Here is a 19,653-nt window from a genome sequence, read left to right as displayed (position 1 = left end):
CTTTGAGTTTCTATTTCCCCATCAATTTGTAACTAGAAAAAAAGGTGGAGGGGAGATCATAGAGTCATGGAATGGGTTGGATTGAGAGAGACCTTTATAGGTCAGCAAGTCCAGCTCCTGGTGAGCACAGACACCCACCCATGCTGACTTCAGCTCCAGTTCAGACAGACTTGCCCTGTGCCATGTGCACAGATACCCTGACTGGGGCAATCTGGGGCTTGTGACACTGCCAGGTTTGGTGCTGAGGTTCCACAGGACTCACCTGAACTCCCAAGATGCCAAAGATGATGAAAAAGGCACAGCAGATGACCACAATGTTCCCAATGGGTTTCAAGGACGACATGAGAGTCTCCACCACCAACTTCAGACCTTGGGCTCGACTAATGACTCTGTAAGGGCAAGTAATTACAAAAGCTGTTAGTCCTGTTCCTGCTCAGTTTTGCCTCCTATCAAAATAGAAGATATGAAGAATATAGCACTTGAAAATTTTATAGAATGACAAGTTACTCAAAAATTATGATGAAAAAAGCACTTCTGGAAGATTGACCTGTAAAGTTATAGAGGTCTTGGGGGCAAGGGTTTCTGTCTAATGTATGCAGCTCTACATAAATAAAGAGAAGGAGGAGGAGAAGCCAGGCCAGAAAATTCAGCTGTTTTGCTTGGGCCATCCACAGACACAGACTTTCATGCCTGTGACCTGTCTACTACTACAAGCAGAGGGCCTCCCACTGTCCCTTCCTATACAGATTTAGGTAAGACATCTGATTTCCCAGTCTCAGTCCATTAAATGGAGCTGCCACTCTTACACATCTGTAGCAATTACAGAATCACAAAATGGTTTGGGTTGGAAGGGACCTTTAAAGGTCATCTAATCCAACCCCCTGCAGTGAGCAAGGACACCTCCTACTAGATCAGATTGCTCAGAACCCCTGACATTTCCAGGGATGGGGCATCTATCACCTCTCTGGGCAATTTGTGCAAGTGTTTTCACCACTCTCATCTTCAAAAATAATCTGTTGTGTCTTTATAGTGCTGCTGTGTACAGAGACCTGAGCTACCCCTCAGACCATCACAATTTCTGCTTTATACCCACTGTACAGCCTCACTTCTAAAACAGTGCTGTGCTCCAGGTGAAACTTCACTGGAGGACCAGAAGCATCTAACCTAATTTCTGTAGCTCCTCTCTGTCTGGTAGCACACAGAATTTCATAACAGAAGATTAGATCATATCAGAAAGTTGAAGAAGAATAATGTGGACTTCATGACTGAAGAAAAAAAAATAGAAACTGTACCATACTCTCAAGGTTAACATTGCAAAGAAAGGACAAGTCTTGTGTGATTTAGAGAAGCCATCTCACCATGCTGGGAAAGATGAACGAGATATTCAGCCTCACTGACCTGAAGGTGGGGACCAAGAAAGGCACTTGAAGAGGCTACATGCCTCCCTCCTCTTGATGCCAACTGGAATTAAGCATTTCACTAGCTCTGTAAATCAGTTTGTACTGATGCCATAGAAACTGCTTTCATGAGTCAGAAGCTGTTAAATGCTGGGAAAGTCAGAGGGAAGTGTCTGCGTGTTTCTGGGTGCTGCTGGTGACTCCTTTGAACACTTGGCTCTCACATGTGCCCCAAACTTCCCCACATTCTAGTTTCTGCCTGGGTCTCTCTTCTGCCAGGGGAGTCCTCTCAGCACCTCTCCCATTTCTCCCCAAGTCTGGCTCCACCACCCGAAGCACTGTTGGAGTTTTGCTGCCTGGACAGGGTCCAAGCTCTCCTCCACTCCCTCTCCTGGGCATGGTGCTCACAGCAGAGATCCCCATGGACACATTCACACTGATCATGTGTGGCCTCATCTGGGACCACAGCCAATCTGCTCCCTCCCTCTCCTGCCCCAGGACCTGCAAGCTGAGTGACCTGCAGTGCTCAAAGCACAGCCACCAGCTCTTACCAAAACTGCTGGGTTTAAACTGCATCCTGAAAAGCTAAAGCTTATTTCCTTTTTTTTCTGGTTAAATATTTACTCAAAAATGTCAAGGGTAACTCATCAGTTATCACTTTCAGAAAGAAACAGATGGTAGTATTTCTATCTGCTCTCTTACCAGTGAAACACAAAGAGCAGATGCTGCTATTCCTCACACTGGGCATCTCTGCCAGGTGGGTGCTGTGGCTCCCAATTTCAGATGCCTCAGCTTTCCTGGCACTCAGATGTGGGTATTTTAGGGAAGGAGCTGGAGGGTGAGATGGCTGGAGGAGCAGAAGGCTGAACACTCCATGAGCAGTGTGGGGACTGGTCAGTGTGTGCTGCCAAAGCTGCCCACAGGGCTCAGCCCAGCCTGCAGACCCTGCTGCTGCTGCCAGAGCTGCCCACAGGGCTCAGCCCAGCCTGCAGACCCTGCTGCTGCTGCCAGAGCTGCTCACAGGGCTCAGCCCAGCCTGCAGACCCTGCTGCTGCTGCCAGAGCTGCCCACAGGGCTCAGCCCAGCTTGCAGACCCTGCTGCTGCCAGAGCTGCCCACAGGGCTCAGCCCAGCCTGCAGACCCTGCTGCTGCTGCCAGAGCTGCCCACAGGGCTCAGCCCAGCTTGCAGACCCTGCTGCTGCCAGAGCTGCCCACAGGGCTCAGCCCAGCCTGCAGACCCTGCTGCTGCTGCCATGGGGTGGGAGCTGAGCCCAGCTCAGCAGCTCACTGTGCCCAGCTCCAGGAAATGCAGCCTAACAGGCAATGTCTGAGTGCACAGAGCAGGCTGAGGCTGAACATTTTTCCCAGCTCCTCAGAGGGACCAAAGACCTCCACACCTCTCCCATCCCTCACATCCCTGGGTGAAACACAACACAGGTGGGAAACTGAGGCACAGGAGGAGGGCAAGCCACATTCTCAGAGGTAGGAAGGCAACCCAATTCCAATTATTTAAATGTAGATTAGGTCCTTTGGTGCATAGGGATCCTGACTTTAGGGATCACGGATTTCTGTCCACTGTCATGCAGGATGGAACCAAACACAAGTCTTCTAAACTGAAGGTCTGTGGTCTGGAGCATCCTTAAATTTTGGGGAATGAGGAAGGAATTTAGTTTCCAGAGTTTAACGTTGACAATTTTCTCCAACAGTTATTAAGAAATGCTGCTCTAGAAATAATGCAGTGATTTCCCCTGTGAGGTACTACTTCGTATCCAGCTGAGAGGGAAAATAGGAGGTTACTTGTCTGACTTTGCAAAGTCATGTGCATGTTGAGGAAAAAAGGGCTGAAAAACGGCAGCATTTGGCTGTTTCAAGCATTTTAATCAACCAGGGAATTCCTCAAATTAGAATGCATTAGGGTAAAAGCTGCCACCAGTTTAGCTCTATGCCAGTGCTGTTTTCAGCACTACAGGGGAAAAAGACTTTGAAAAAAATCTTGAAAAATAATAGTACTTACTAATGGCAACCTTCAGACCTTGGATCTGCCTCAGACTAAGGACCTGATCCAACAATGAGGCAAATCCATGTGAAGATTCCTGATATTCTCCTAAGAGTCTTACAGTTCTCTAAGAGGTGTCAATGAAATTCTCAGCTTTTATTAGTACCACCTCCAATACGTCAACATATGGCATCCCCACATCTCATCAGTATTGCAAAGGTCCTGCTGCTATCAGGCTTGTAAAATCTCATTATCTGACCCACACCCCTGCAATTTATGGCTGAAGGATGCAGCTGATTTGGAGCCCTGCAATTGTGCAAGAAAAGGAGACCTGATGAGGTTCCATTCAGCACAATTCCAGTCTGCATCAGGCATATGAAAAACAGGGAAATTGAAATGAGACATTCTTTCTTCTTTATTTTGGTGTGAAGAAATGTTAATTCCCTCTAATTCCCCCTGGTGTGAGATGCTCCAAACCCACTGCCAACCTCATCCAGCTGGATCCATTACCAACATTAAACCTTCCTGATGAGAAGTCTCAGAAGTAGCAGCACTTAGATGAAGCAACATTAATGAAGACCTTCCTCCACAGATTAAAGGAAAATTAGCAAAGGTGATAATATGATTGATAGAAGAGAGTTATGAAATGACTATTAGACCATGATAGTATAAAAGTGAATAATTTATCTGTGTGCTTTAGAAGTCAAAGCCCAGGCTCTGTAGAGAGTAAAACAGCCCAAAGTCCACCCACATTAAATCTGAATACATTTTCAATTTTGATTTCTCTTGTGTCTTAAGCTATAACACTTGATCCCAACAACAGCAGGTTGAACACATTAGGAAGGAATGTTACTGTATAAGCAATCCCTTCACTGGCTGAAACATCACAGGGTCATGAAAACATCTTTAAATGTCATTCCTCTGTGAATTTATTTTTGGAATTCTGGTCATAAAGCCGGGCTTGAATCTTCATGGATTCAATTTGGAGGCTGATAGTCAATCATGCAATCAGAACCCTGTGATTGGCACACAGGTGTTTTTAATGCCTGGGCAGAAGGCAAAAGCCTGTGGGGTTTTGTGTGCTGCATAAAGCAATGGGGTGGTTTCCTCAGGAGAAAAGCAGAGACAGAGTGAGGGAGATCTTTTGCAAGAATCCCCCTTCCAGATGGGAATTCCCCTTCCCTTCCAGTGGGAAAGCCAACACACAGGGTTGTCTCTGCCCTATCTCTGCCCTGGAGCTGAGCACGACACACACAGCTGTGGCTTGGATTCTCACTGAGGGTGTGCTGCACTGCTGTCCTGGAGTGTCCCCAGAAAGGGAGGACAGAAGGAGCCAGGTTTGCTCCTCTGTGGTGAGAGTGGAGCGCTTGCTTTGGTCTCTGCCTTACACCTTCCTGAAGAAGAAAAACTGGCTCAGCCTCCACGAGAGACTTCACCCAGACACAGCAACCGAAGCCACGGCGTGCAGAGACCCCAGGTCACCTGTCCCAGCTGTCACCCAGCCTCGATGCAGCTCCACATGCCAGCTGTGCAGCGGGGATGTGATTCCCGAGCCACACGCCGAGCCCGCGGCAAAGGCAGCGCGGCCAGCTGTGCCCAGCTGTGCCCAGCTGCGGGCAGAGGCTGCTCAAGGCAGCCCAGATGTGCAGCACAGAGGCAGATGGGCTTGCACAGGGAGAGATTTATGACTTACTGAAAAGCCCCCAGTTTGATGGCTGTTTTTTCATTTCCTACAAATCTAATAATGGGAGATCAGAACTGATTCTGGACGTATTTAGGGAATGCGCTTGTTGCTGTCCTTCTTTACGTTTCCTTTGTAGTAGGAAGCAGCATGTTGGCTGAAAACATGCCTTTACTCTCCTGAGAAAACAAAACAAATACCAACAGGAATGCACAGCAATGGAAGAGCCCACACATGCTTCAGATGGCAGGTGTTCCTTCAGCCTGCAGCTACTGAGTGGATTATGCCCCATAACGGCAGATTATTCAAGCACAGAGGTGACTACAGAGGAAGGCTCCAGTTAAAAAAGACCCAAGTCCTGGCCAGACAGCTCTACAGATCTACAAAGAAGAATATAGGGCTTTGACCAGGTCAGACAGGTGACTCCAGCAGAGATCAGCACAACCCAAATGTCTCACTTTAAATCTGATTTAACCATGGAACATCAAAAGAGAAACTTGCATTCCAGAGTTCAGAGAAGAGAAATCAATCCTTCTTTTACCCTGAGCCATCTAGATTATTTTATAGGTTTCTTAACATGGGTCAAAAATCAGCAGAAACAGAGGAGCAGAGCAAATCTACCCAACCAGCAACTGGGCAGAAACTACCCCAGAAACTGCATCTAAGATACCAGGGGACACACAAAGAGAGAAGAGCCTGAATTGGAGTCACATAGGAATACAGTCTACTTACATGGTGAGGGAGCTGAACTATCCCAATGGTGCCAACTGTCCAGATAAAAATGATTAAAAGCAGCTCACATCCTAAAACTCACCAGGTACAACACACATATACAGACCAATTGAATAGAATGTCCTTTATAGCTGTTGAAAATATTTGAAAGATATGTATAGGCATGGCCATTGTTATTTAGACATATTATTCACATAGAGGGAGTAAAACAACATCTTCTATCAGAAGCAGAGTCCTATTTTTCTGTTCTGAAAGAGAAAAATCCTCACTCAAAGCGAACCTTTTTATGGAGGAAGCAGCAGTAAGATATGACAGGCACACAAAGATGCTTTGAGCAGGAAGGTTTATTAGCTGCTGCATAACAGGAGCAGCAACAATGGTATTAAAGAGGAATTGCATTTAGCATGAAGAGAAACCTTCATGCCTTGGGGCACAGGTCACAAACAGAAGAAGTTTAGAAGAAGTCGGTCCTTGGGCAGGTTCTTACCGGAGTGGAGCCTGTCCCTGGAGCATGGGATACTGCCTGCTGGCAGAGTTGGGGGGCCAAGTTAGTAGAACAATTGCTTTCATCTTGTCTGGGTCATTTTCAAAGTAAACGTGTCTCTAAAATTAATGGGGAGCTGGGGAAAAAAGCTTCTTTGCATTCTAGGTTAACCAACAGTTGAGTCTCTACTTCCTTAAAAATGATCTACCACCTGCTACTAATTTCCTTCTTTGTTACAAAAGCCATTGACTGCCTGAAGGAAAGGGAGAGAAGAAGCTGTTAAGCTGCACTTTACACAGAGCAAATGAGAACACAAATAGCAGGGGATGTGTGTTTTAATGAGCAAAAGAGGCATTGATCAGTTTTCTCTGGCACTTGGGGCTGGTCCTAAAACAAGTCAAGGGCGCAGAGCTGCGGCAGGAGCTGGGGACTGTCACTGTGTGCGGGAGGCCGCGGTGACACCGCTGACAGACTGTGTGCTCGTCTCATCTGCCCCCTCCCCTGCCTGCCTGCTCAGCCCTACCTTGGGCACACACATCCCTTAGATCCTGCCCTGCCTCCACTCACCTCAAGGGCCGCAGTGTCCTCAGCAGCCTCAGGACCCGCAGCATCCCCAGGATTTTCGTGCCGCTGTCTGACACCATCGAAACCAGGATGTCGATGACGGAGATGAGCACCAGCACCCCATCCAGCACATTCCAGCTGCTCTTCAAGTAGGCTTTCTCCCCAAAACACAAGCCTAGTGCCACCACCTGCCCAGACATCAAGTTGCAAGAAATTATGATGGTAGCATCCAACGTGTTTGTTGTAGTTAGCAACCTGCTGAGAACGCGTATTTACAGACTCCAGTCTGGGTCTATTTGCTTCCCAGTACAAAAGCCTAATTAGACAAACCAGCAAAGTGTTCTATTGAAAGAATTATGAAAATATCACTGCAGAAACATACCGGTTTGTCCTCACAGCTGATGTACTTTTAATGCAAATAAACCTACCTGCACAAAATTGTTCCCAACATTTTTAGCTCTGGCATAAAAAAATTCAATCAGATTTTGTTCCTATAGACTGCAGGAGAGAAAGTGCAGAGTGGCTGACCCAAGCAACCATGTACAAGCTTTGCAAATAAAGAAACTAGAAAAACTTTCCAAAGAAAGAGCAATTGTTCAGTGAGATGATTATGAATTAGACTAGAGAGATTTACTGCCATGGGTTTCTGAACCTCCTGCCTCAAATCCAGCAAAGTGTTTCAACATGCTTAAGTCTCTCCATCCTCAGGAAAGCACACAGCATCTTAGGTTGTTGAGGACAACTGGTTGTTGAAGACAATGGGACTTACATGCATGGTTGAAGTTAAGAATGTGCTCAAGAGCTTTGCTGAATAGGGCAGGATTGCTGAATTCAAGGATCCCTTTGCTCCTATAATGGTGTAAATCAAGAGCAACTTCAGTGAAATTTCTCTGATGTAAAACGTGCTCGGAATAAGGCATCTGGGTATGATTCAGATGAGGAAAATATACACCTCACTCACAGCTGGTAGACCTAGGGGTTTTATGAGTCCACCACAATAAAAAAACAACAAATACAATACATGCACGTTTATCCTCCACCTGCATTTACCTTAACTGTCATCTCAGTCAGGAAGATGACTGTAAAGATGTAGTTGGAGAGTGTTAGGAAAATCCGTTCCTATGAAAAAGAAAAGGAGAGACAATGTTTTATAGCCTGCTCTCAGCAGCTGTGCATCCCCCCGTGCATATTTGGGTGGTTGAAAACTGTTCTCCTGATTCTGTGCTGAAACAAGCACAGCCCAAGGATTGTTTGCTCTCAAAGAGGAGAAAAATCCAAATATTTAGACAATAACACTGCGTGGTTCAGCCCTGCCAGTACTCGGCTCTGTGTCAGCACCATGGACAGGGACAACGGCTGGCAACTGCCCCCCAAACCTTTCCATTCGCCTCCAAATCCTCCCTAATTTCCCCCAAACCATCCTCCCCCCCCCCCACAATGGAAACAGGGAGATGTGCCCTCCTTGAAACGTGCTTGACAGATCTCTACCTGCCTCTCACCTGCAAACATCACTGCATTGTGTAAATATCACTGAGCTCCCAATTCTCCTAGAAATTAAGTCAATATTAGAGTGACAGAGCTGTGAGGCAGCAGGACCCGTGGGATGCTGAAGCACACCTGGCATGAGTTTCACAGCTCCAGCAAAGCCAGCAAGCTCTGGGGCTTTATGCCAGCTGAGACCTGCCCCCAAAATGTTGATTCTGTTGCCCAAAGCCATGGACTAGGCCTGGCATGAAGCCAAACAGCCTCATTTCCCAGTCCCCTGTGCTATCCACCAGACCATGTCCCCCTCAGCACCACCACTCAGCAAGAGCAGCTAGTGATTACAGAGCAGCCCATGGACTGGTTCCCTATCTACAGTTAGCAAAACCCTTTCTTTTTAATGATGATTATTAAATAAATCACACTTTTCCCTAATCTCTAGACAGCTGATTCCCTGCACTGAGAAGGCAGAGGCTGGAGGAATGATGATGTGTGTGCATGTATGTATGAGCATATGCAATTGGCCCCAGTCCTGCTTTTAACAGTTTTGGATTTATTTCTGCCTCTCCCTACAGAGCAGTCCCATAAGAGATGCAGATCTCTCACTCAAAATGAGATGCAATTTAAACAAGACAAAACACCTTGGCAACTCTCTCGCTTGCCATATCATGATTTACTGGAAGTGACTCAGGAACCACAGAGGAGCTTGCTTCCATACATGGTCCATAATTAATTAGGCCCTAGACCTGTACTGTGATTGCACGAGCTGTGATACGAAACATCTCCGTTGTTAGCTGACTGCCACACAAAAGGCTGCTGTAGGTGGGCAGGCACTGGGCAGGAGGAGAGGATAGGGACCTGCTGGTGCAGCTGGAGATAAAACAGCAATAGCAGAGGTGAGAGTGAGGATATTGCATTCCTGCCTGGCAAGCATGTGGCTGTTCCAGGATAATCTCCCCAGGCCATGTCGTGCACTCTGCAGTGGGGAGCACATGCTGGCTCGCAGCAGCAGCCCCTGTTCTGATAAGCCAGCTGAAACTGGGACAGGGACAGAGAACTCACTTGAAGCAGTTTGAAAACCCACAGCTCAGGGAAGCAAAGAACAATTATTTTAAACAACTCAACCTAAACTAACTCTCTCTTTTTCCAGATGAGAGCTCCATCTGCACAGGCAGGGCCAATGCCCTGCTCCTGCATCCCCTGCCCCACTGCTCAGCATTCCTCTTCTCCTCTGCAGCTCCCAGGCCATGCTCCTGCTCCCTTCTTGCAACCTCTTGGTGATGAACCTCACACCAGACCCTGTCTCCTTTCCTCTTAGCACTCTCCCAGTGCCAGGGGACACCACAGCTCCTCCTCTCCTACATGAAATACTTGGTTTGTGTGCTACAGCCCTTTGCTGTGAACTCCTCCAAGTCACATTTGTCACCCCATTTCCCTTCTCTGCAGCTCCTTTTGGAGCCAGTCTTGGTGAGTGGTAACTCTCAGAGGACATGTCAAGGGGTCAAAGGAAGCATTTAGGATTTTAAGGGAGTTTCTCAGGGTGCCCAATTTGGGGACAAGCAGGGTGGTCTCCCCCTGTTACATCAGCTGTCAGGGAGCCCAGCTCTCTTCTTGCAGCTGAGAGTTGGTGCACGACTGCATGGGAACTGAAAAAAAAATGGATTTATAGGGAAAGGGCTGCTGGGCAAACTGTTACAGTAAGAAGGACTACTAGGGAATGCTTAAAATAGGCAGAGAGCAGCTAGACTCCAGTTTTAAGGTTTTACATTGAAAATCCACAAAAATGAACAGCCTGACACGCCTACATAAACAAACCAGGATTCTATACGATTGTGATATGAGCAGTCTTGGGCGATAAATCAGCGAGAGCCCAGCACATCTCAGCCCCAATCCAAGCTAAAATAAAAGAGCAACAGGATGATTCTGCCCCTCTGATTGCTGGATGCTGTGCTGTGAGGGTCTGGATTGAGGAGTCCTTACATAGCACATTAGAACAAAGATGCTCCAGGAACTGGCATTGCAGTGCCTGCATCAATTCAGTTTTTCTGGTGTCACAACAAAGCTGATACACAAAGGGGAGAGAAGAGAATGAAATGAACAGTTTCCCCCATCCCATTCGCACCACACATACGAGCCCGTGGGGAACAGATGGAAGAAGTGAACATTGTGTTGAGAGAGGAGAAGTGTTTGAAGGTTTCTCAGGGAAGGAAACTGAGACAGATGTCATGCTATGTCATGTGTTAAAACCTTGATTGTGCTTGCAGAAATGAGATATTGGATATATTGCAGGCCACGATCTGTGCTCTTGTGCTTTGAAAGGAGACTGGGTAGGGACCAGGAGAATTGCTGCACCTAATTCAAAGGATACTCAGGGGGTGTTGGAATCTTCCTATTTTAAAAACAGAAAGAAAACAAGACCGAGTGCACAGACACCACAGCTGTTTGCTCCGAGGGGAGCACAGGAAAACCCCAGAAACTCACAGCGCTGTGAGGCTCAATTTTGGGTCGTTCCATGGCAATGGTGATGCAGTTCAGGAAAATGATCACCAAGACAACGTGATCAAACATCTTGTGAGTGATGATTTTATTGCACATCAGACGGAATCTGTCGAGAGAGGAAAAAAAAAAAAAAGAGTAGACACAGACTAGCTATTAATGCTCAACTGGCTGGGGAGACACACAGCAGCTCAACTCATAGCAGGGGAATTGAGCACTCTGCTTGCAAGGCAGATGAGCTCCAATCTCCCAATCCCCTCCCTGGCAGAGCTGCACACTGAGGGCAGATTGGGTTATGAAGAGAAAGGGATCTGAGCTACAGAACTGAGCCACAAATTTTAAAGCCTGGGAATGTTCAAAGGGGGATTTTGTCACTTGGAACGGGGCAGCTGCTCCCATGACTCAGACACACAGCCAGGCCCCTCTACCTGGTTCCTGGTGCTCAGGTTTAGCTTAAACAAATGAAGAAATACTCCTATAAGGAGCTGAGCACACATGGAATAAAGGCACACAAGCTATTTATTGTGACAGATGGCTGTACACTGACCCAGGATTTATAATACCGTATTACATTTCCCAAAGTCTGTTTCTGAAAATCTCTCTAATCTTTGTATGAATGAACCTGAACGCTGTCCAGGGCCTGAGCTCCCACAGGGGGAACCCTCGGGTGCGTGGGGGTTTGTCCAGGGAACGCGTGGAGCAGCACGGAGCTCAGCTGGCTCCACAGGGCTGGCTGGGGGAAGGACAGAGCCTTCAGGCAAGGAGAGGTGTTCTCCAAAGAAAGGGAAGGGGAGGACACAGAAGTTCAGGGGAGAGGCAGCTGAGGCGGTCAGGGAGTCCTTTGCTGTGCTGTAAAAGTGTGGTAGGGCAAATTCAGATTTTTCTGCTTGATGCTGCTCTTCTCCTACCAAGTGAAAAACTTGGAGAGCATTGGCATCCCTGCCAAAGGAAATGAGGAACCTGATGAAGTTGCAGCCATTCCCTGGGCTATGGGTCTTGACTGGACACTGCTGAGCCCTCTGCAGCCAGCAGCTGTCTGCTATTGAACCCTGCTGTCACACTGGGAGCTTTGTGCACTGACACACAGGGACCTATCTGAGCCATTGTAATGAGGGCATGCACTGTTACCATCCATCCTGCCTTACCTGGAGTGAGGGGCGAAGATGTAGATGGACCAGGAGTCCCTCTCCTTGCAGCAGCTGGGCAGCTGTGCCCGCAGCCAGCCCTTCAGGCGCTCCCTCTTGCTCTGCAGGGAAAGCAGACAGAGCAGGAGGAAAACACACAACAGTTAAAACAGCAACCCCCCAAAACCTCCACGTGAGGGACTCAGGGCAGCTTTTCACTAAAAAGTTATCTTCAAGTGCTCAGTGAAGCTGAAATAAAATGATGTCCCCAAAGAAGGCCCTGCTGGGCAGGGGGAGGACTGTGGCAGCCAGACGAGGGCTGTGCCAGCCCCGTGAGCTCACAGCGCTCGGTCTGGCTTCTTCTCTGCACAGTAACTGCATCTGGCACACAGTTACCCAACATGATAAATAAAACCCTTGCCCAAAGGAATGACAACCCTCTCAGTCCCTCCAAATACTCATCAGGTCCTTGCCTGAATCTTCTAAGGTATTTTGGGGAAATTTTGTGGGATATTTTTGTTTGTTTTTTAAAAAACAATATATGATGATTATGTCAGAGGTTATAAGGGAACAGAGGGAGGGATTCCTTCTGCTTGCTGGGCCAAACCCTGTGTCCATGCACCACTGGAAGGCTGAAGAAATGACTTGAGGCCCAAGTTTTGCTCCAGGAACACAACGGTGATCGTCTGCCTCTCATTCAGCTTGAACAGATTAGATGGGAGATTATAAAGCCAGAAGGGAACACTGTGGTCAGCCTGACCTGCATGAGCATGAGCCATCCAATTCCTGCAAAGTAATTCCGACTTGAAGCCACAGCACATCCTCAGCCACGCATACTTATGTTACAGACTGTCTGCAAGGTCATTTCGGGTCAGGAAGGCAGACTGCAAAAGCCTGAGCCAATAAGTCAACCAAAGACATTAAAAATTGGATGCTGAGGGGAAGCCTCATCCTGGCTGCAACAAATTCTGGTTTAAGTTTATCACCTTCTCATCCACAGACCTTCAAAGGAAAATCAAGATCTTTAATCCCACTGGCAAAGCAGTGTTAGCACCCTGTGCATGGACAACCATTAAAAACCAGGCCAACATCTTGCCTATCACACCAGGGCTTCCCCAGCCCTTCCACATCAAAGCACCAAAGATAAATGCACAGAACGGTGTGTGCAGTGTCACAGAGTGCTTTGCAGATAAATAAAAAACCAATTCTTGCTCTTTCATAAGCCTTATTTCTCTGCTACCACCTGGGCTTGGATGGGCAGACCTGGAAATGTGAGTTCTTTGAAGTTTCTTCTAAAGATTTCAGGGCCATGAGGCCACAGAGGGGTGTGAAGGACAGTGCAGGAACCACCCTCATCCCCCAGGAGCACCCACACTCCAGGGCTAAGGCACTTTTATTTATTTCATCTTGGAAACAGGGGGAGAATTCACTTTGAGGCAAACTGTTAGCACTTGGAAGAACTCTGAGCTGAAAAATGGGATTTGTTAGGATAAATTGAGTGGAGTGGAGGAAGTGCTTTCTCTTCCTACAGACAGCCAGCCTGGGGTCTCATTAGTGATGGGGAATAATTGGTGCAGTGCCTGTTTTAATGAAAGCCCTTGGTGACAACCTGAACCTTCAAGAAAATTAAAATCACCTTGGGAAAATTAGAAGAAAAGTTTGGATAACAAAAGAAAAGTTAGAGGTTTCTACCCTACTCCTTCAGCCATCCATCCTTTCCTCAACTTCCACACACACAGACCATGCACTGCACACCAGTGGGGTTTTGGCTGTCTTGGATGTTGTCACATCCCTTTTCCAGCTTCAGGCAAGCAGTCAGAACTGCTCCCTTCTCTCTAAACTGTATTTAATAGAGCATGCATCCTTGGGGTTGTGTTATCCCTTCAAGCAGCCTGGTTAGTCTAATTATCCATAGATTTAACAAAGGTAAATAAATGGATAAAAATCGGGTGCCTGCTCAAAGCTGTGGTGAGAGCAGTGATTGCTACCCTAGCCTCTGGACATGGAGTAATAGCTACAACTCAGTCCAGTTCATTTTGGGAGCTGGTAACTTTCCAGAAGTATCTATTATTCAAAGCAGTTCTGGTATTTATCAAGGGGATTTGTAGTGAATGGTAATGCGTCAGCAGCACAGAATGCTTCTTTATATTCCTTTTGTCCAATTTTAATGCCAAGGATATTTTGGGGTTTGGCTAATTGTTGCAGCTTGCAGTTCATGGGCTAAATCAGATAACAAAGTCAAAAAGTGATCTTCCATCATGTCTCTCTGTTCAGTGGGTTACAGTGAGGGTGAGCACTAGGCTGAAGTACATCCCCAGAAACCTAAACTCAGAGGAATTACTCCACATTTCCACCAATGGAACAGCAGAGTTCAGTTAATTTGAGCCAAAGGTAAGGTATTTGTGAAGTAAATCCTGAGTGCTCCCAGCCTGAGCCCCATCCAAGGCTTTCCCAGAGAGGTCCAGGCAGGCTCCAACATTGACAACAATGGGGCTGATTGCTGTTCAAGCCTGCATTATGTTCAAAGTGAGATGTCAATTATGTGGCATAAATCACATCTATTTGTTCATAAACCACACCTGTACAGGGTGAATAAAGATCTGGGGGTGGTGGGGGGAGAAGAAAACTAATCTTTAATTCAGTTGCCAGTGATTTGGACCAAATCTCCCTGGGTGAGTCCATGCAAACCCTTCAGCAGAGGCAGCAGGGGCCAGGACGTGGGAAGATGGTGGGGGCAGCAGTGGGAACAGAGCCCCTCAACCCCACAGCAATGAGAGTGCTGACAAATAGCTGCTTTTTAAATCATTATTATTTGGAGGAATTTCAGATATTAATGCCCTTCTGAGGGTAGGATGAAGGCAGTTTGCAATAAAAGATGACTGATGCACTCCTCAGAGTAAGGAAGAGGCTTACATTTATAAAAGATTTATTATAAGGATGGGGGAACTGCTGAAAAATGCTCTGCAAGCAGCAGAGGACCTCCAGGCAAGCTGGAAGCTGCACAGAGGCGCTCAAGACCTGATTATTTAATTTTAATATGCAACAGGGACAGGCTGAGAGGGTTTGGGAGTGGTTGGACCATGCACAGAGAAAAAGTGGAATAGGGAAAGGAGCTGCAACAGTAAAATGCAGAGAGGTTTTGGGAAGGAGGGGACACATTGGCTGCATATTCAATATTTCCCTTACTTTCTGCTGTGAGCACTGAGCAATTTGGGCAGCAAGCACCCCAAAGCATCTAAAATCCAGCAGCTGGAAACAACCAAGACCTGGCAGCAGATCCCTGATCCCAGTCACAGCCACGTGGACCCAAGAAAAGTGTGGATCACTCTCTCTGTGAGAGAATCCTCGTCTGCAGTGATGCAATGAACAGGTTTCAGTCCCCTGGTTTCCTGGTTCTGGGGAGAGAAGCTGTCAGGGGCCTGATTCTAGCTCCTCAGGGGGATGGAAATTCAGAATAAACTCATTGAAGGCAGCAGAGCTGCACTAATATAGGGGTAGCCTGGGAAATCCAGATGAAGCCTTTGCTCTTCCTTTAATTTCTGCACAGAGACAATCAAATCCAGACAGCAAGGAGGGATGCAAAGCTTTGATGCAGAAGGGCATATTTAGGATTACTTTGATCTGAGTAACAGTCAAGTTCTTCTCTTCTTTTGTTGATGGGGAGCTTTGTATTTAATTTTTTCCATTTAAAATGCAATTCCCCCCCTGCCCCCAACTTTGTCAAGGCTAATTTAGGAGCAAAGTTTTCCTCCAAATGTCAGGAGGGAAGCCCAGCTGCAACCTGGACCACATTTTGCTAATCCAAGCAATATTTTCTTGTCCATATGGTTTACTGATTTTCAGTGAAAACTTATTTGAGAGCATGGGTAAAGGCACCAGCTAGCTGCAGGTATCCCAGCTGTGGCTATCCCATGGGCTGGGATACAATTAATTTCCCCATGCTGTCAATTCTTGCCCTTGGCATTTGCTTCTGACCATTCCATGGGAGGGTATTGAGGTGATTCCACCCTCCATGGCCAGAGCTCAGTACACAGAGGATAATGTTTGGTCTATGGTAAAAAAACAGAGGATAAAAATTCAAAATCTTATTAAACAGTTCATTGTCAGCACTGGTTGGGAGAGGAGTGACACATCACACCACATCCAGCACAAGGGGGACTCTGGCTTTTGATCCTGGGGAGGAAAAGAAAGGTGCTGGTGGGGTGATTGGACCAGCTGACCTGGAAAAGTAGCAGATGTTGGAGCATGAGAAAAAAATCCCTAGCCAGCAATAAAGAGCATGGTCTCTTCAACACTTCTAATAGTGGGGATTTTTTCCAAAAATAATTACTGCTCCTTTTCTTAAAAATTCAATTTATTTTATGGGAGTTATAATCAGGTTAAGACAATGTGTAAAAATCCCAGGCTGAGGATCCATGCTGCAGATGTAATGGGATAATGGCTTTTTGCAAAGGCAGTTCACGGCTGAGTGGCTCCATTCTGCCAGCACTAACTCTCCTTCTCCTCCTGTAAGGAGCAGAGGACTCTGGAGTCAACATTGCCTTTCACATTCCCTCACACGATCCCAATTCCATTTTCATTCATTAAACTCACTGAAAAAAGAGTAAAATCATGTCCACAATCTGCAGCTTTCCTGTTCTCAGAACAGCCCCTGCTACCCTCACATCTCTACCCAAACCCCACCTGCTTCCCCAAGAGAAACAGTCACCCCTGGGGGTGACACATCAGACCATCACACTTTTAAATCTGGGAATAAGAGAAAATCAGAGATAAGCTGGGAAGAGCAGGAAACACTCCAGAACTGGCCCCAATGCACACGTGGCAGCCAGAACTGTGACACCCTCGTGCCCAACTCAAGCTCCACTCTGCCAGCCATGCAAACCACTTTGGAAAAGCAGCCAGATTCCCTTTTTTCCCCTTTACCATATAAACATCCCTCTGAAAAAAGGACAAGGAACCCTCATCCCTTCCCTGCACTTGCAGTCTTTTCAGCTTATATTTCCTAAATGACACTTTACCGGCCTGTGAAAGAGACACTCATCAGTTGAAATGCCTCTTCAGATGGAAATTAATGCAGAGTCTCTGAAATTACCACCAATGCTGCCACGGGAATGGGTGACCAAGCCATGCTCTTTCTTTGCCTATAGAAGTTTTCTGCTGCTGGTGTGGGGGCAGAAAATTGAATAATAGTTGGAAAGTGGGGAGACTTACTTGCTTTGTTAAAAAACAAAAAACCAAAAAAACACCACCAGCAACAACAACAAAAAAACCCCAACCAAACAAAAACAAACCCAGAAAAGCATATATTTCCAATAGCCTTCACTCTACATGATTTAGTGGAACCTGGGCAGTTTTACCTTGACATGCCCATCATGAGCCATCTGATACTGCACTGTAATACTTACTTGGATACCAATCCCATTTCTGAGAGCATCCACTGCCTAGAGACCTTCTGGGTGACTCTGCTCTGGTGGTGATGCTGAGACCTAATCCTTTTTGCACCCACGCTGACAAAGCCAAAAAGCCCAAAACGAGCACGTGCCACTTCCTTACCATGCTGCCTTCATCATCGCCATCATCCCCATCCTGGTGGGGCTCATCCAGGTGCACCTGGTGCAGCAGCAGACCCGGAGAGGTCCTCCCATTGCAGTCCTGGTGCTCGGACACGGAGGTCCTGGTGCTGTGCACGCTGCTGGTCCGATACAGGGAAGGCACCTGCAGCGTGTCCTGCAGGTCAAAGGAGCCTTTTGTCTCCAGCGACTCCATGCGCTGGGGCAGAGAGCCATTGAAGCTGCCGGCGCGGCTGGAGCGCTCCTCGTCCGAGCTGTCGCCTTCCTCGGAGCTGTCATTGCCCTCCCCGGACAGCAGCGACCTGCGCTCGCCGCTCTGCCCCCGGCGCTTGAGGCTGGGGGCCCGGCCGATGCTGTTCCAGCTGGAGCGGCGGCTGTTCCAGGAGCTGCTGGCTCTCCAGGGGCTGTGCGGGGAGCTGCGGGCGCTGGGCTGTGGGAAGGACACGGACCGCATCAGATCCGAGCCGCCCGCCCCGGGCCGGCTGGACGGACAGACAGCCGCACGGACACGCTGGGCAGCCGCAGGGGGAGGTGAGGCGAGTACCGGGGACTTGAGCTCGAAGGTGGCCACGGGCTCCACGGAGACGCCGCTGGCCCGGCGGGACTCGTAGCCCTGCGGCGCGTCCCCGAACACGGCGCTCTTGGGCATGGGCATGGGGGTGGCGGCCGTGTGGATGATCAGCGGCGGGGTCAGGCTCTTCTTCAGCTCCGGGTGCTCGCCCAGGGCCATCACTGCAAGAGAAGAGCGGGTTTTAGGCGTCGCAGCTCAATGGGGAGCACCTACAGGCGAAGCTGCTGCTCTGAGCATCAAGGGGATGTGGGCCATAAAGCCCTTCTGGACAGTTGGGTGGTTCAGGCCAAACAGGAATGGGATTGTGTGTGTTATGGAATCAGGTATTGGTGGTGGAGGACAGCATACCCAAAATGTCACTGCTGCCCCTCAACCCTCCAATCAACACCCACCAGCTCCAACCCTGAGAACTCCCTGCCCACTCCTTCTATCCTCCTTCTCCAAACTCCTCCAGCAGAGACACCTCACACCTCACCTCACCTCGGGCTTGATGGGGAAATTACCAGTTGGAATGCAATCATTCTCTCCCTTCCTACAGCCCACAGTCCCACCCCAAGCCTGCTGCAAAGTCAAGCATGACACAACTGGGACTACAGCATTCCCTCTAGGAGGGGTTTTTCCCTTCAGACACACTGTTTTCACAGCAAAGCAAGGTTTCTGTGGAAGGGCCTGTCCTCCCAGGGTTATTACTCACAGGCTGGATTTGACAAGTTTTTCTTAAGTTCTCCCTCCTCTTCCAGGCTGCGGGGGAAGAGATCCCCCTCGGAATCAGACTTGGAAGCATCACCCTGGAGCAAAACAGAAAGCTTCAGCAAGGAGGCTGAGGGGCCACAGTGCACGGACAGCCCTCTGCAAATATGGATTCCCGTGTCCAACACCACACCTTACAGATCCACTGAACTCGGTACCACGATGCAACATCACCTTCCACAAAATGATGCATGCACAGGTTTATACCACAGACTAATTAACCTCCTACCAGGAAGACGGATTGCCTCTGGCTCCCAACATAGTCCCAGAAAGGGATCAGGAGAAAAACCAAACTATTGCTTAATTTTTGCTGCTGGAATTGCATGTGTGGCAGATGTTAGGGGAGGACCGATATTGATGAACAATTTGAGGACAAAAGATGATCCTACTAATCTCTCTGAATTTATACACCTAAAAATCCCTGGGTGTGGCTCTTTCTAGCGATGCTTTGATGGAGAAATCCAGGGTTCAGAAAGGGCACAACAGACCCCAAATTTCCGAGGTGACAAAAGTGACATGTCCCATCAGCACAGAGAGGATCCAGGTGGCAGAACCCAACATCAAATGCCACAAGGGACCCTTTCCCTCCCAGCTGCCACACACAGGAGGAGCAGGAGTTTTGCGGATTTATGCTGGATCATCTGGGGGTTTAAATTCTGCTGGTTGAGCGAGGCCTGCCTGCTCTGATAGGTGCCCATCTCAGGCAGAGGAAGATGATGTTGAGCATTGTTCTCTGCGTGGTGCCTGGGTTCTTGGTCTGGTGGCACAGACCCTGATTCTGTCCATTGGCACTGCAGAAAGGTGCT

At 48.0% G+C, this 19,653-nt stretch overlaps 1 protein-coding gene across 23 annotated transcripts in view; it reads right to left on the bottom strand.

The window, feature by feature from the left end:
- The window catches only part of CACNA1G (calcium voltage-gated channel subunit alpha1 G), a 144,742-nt gene that overhangs the window by 39,710 nt on the left and 85,379 nt on the right, over nucleotides 1–19,653 (bottom strand). For all 23 annotated transcript variants that reach the window (XR_004419806.1, XR_004419807.1, XM_033076861.2 and 20 more), the window contains 8 exons: nucleotides 18,792–18,885; nucleotides 18,071–18,258; nucleotides 17,510–17,956; nucleotides 11,978–12,078; nucleotides 10,818–10,941; nucleotides 7,905–7,973; nucleotides 6,858–7,042; nucleotides 263–389 (listed from right to left, as the gene is read on the bottom strand). Coding sequence is in view for 21 of the 23 variants with exons in the window: in XM_033076861.2 (XP_032932752.1) it covers nucleotides 263–389; nucleotides 6,858–7,042; nucleotides 7,905–7,973; nucleotides 10,818–10,941; nucleotides 11,978–12,078; nucleotides 17,510–17,956; nucleotides 18,071–18,258; nucleotides 18,792–18,885 (1,335 nt within the window). In the remaining 2 variants the exon portion in view is untranslated. The remainder of the gene's footprint in view (nucleotides 1–262; nucleotides 390–6,857; nucleotides 7,043–7,904; nucleotides 7,974–10,817; nucleotides 10,942–11,977; nucleotides 12,079–17,509; nucleotides 17,957–18,070; nucleotides 18,259–18,791; nucleotides 18,886–19,653) is intronic.

This window comes from Catharus ustulatus, chromosome 20 (genome assembly GCF_009819885.2).
Source record: "Catharus ustulatus isolate bCatUst1 chromosome 20, bCatUst1.pri.v2, whole genome shotgun sequence".
Classification (NCBI taxonomy): Eukaryota; Metazoa; Chordata; class Aves; order Passeriformes; family Turdidae; genus Catharus; species Catharus ustulatus.
Note: the sequence above shows the minus strand (reverse complement) of the source record. Positions and strands in the feature narration are given on the sequence as shown.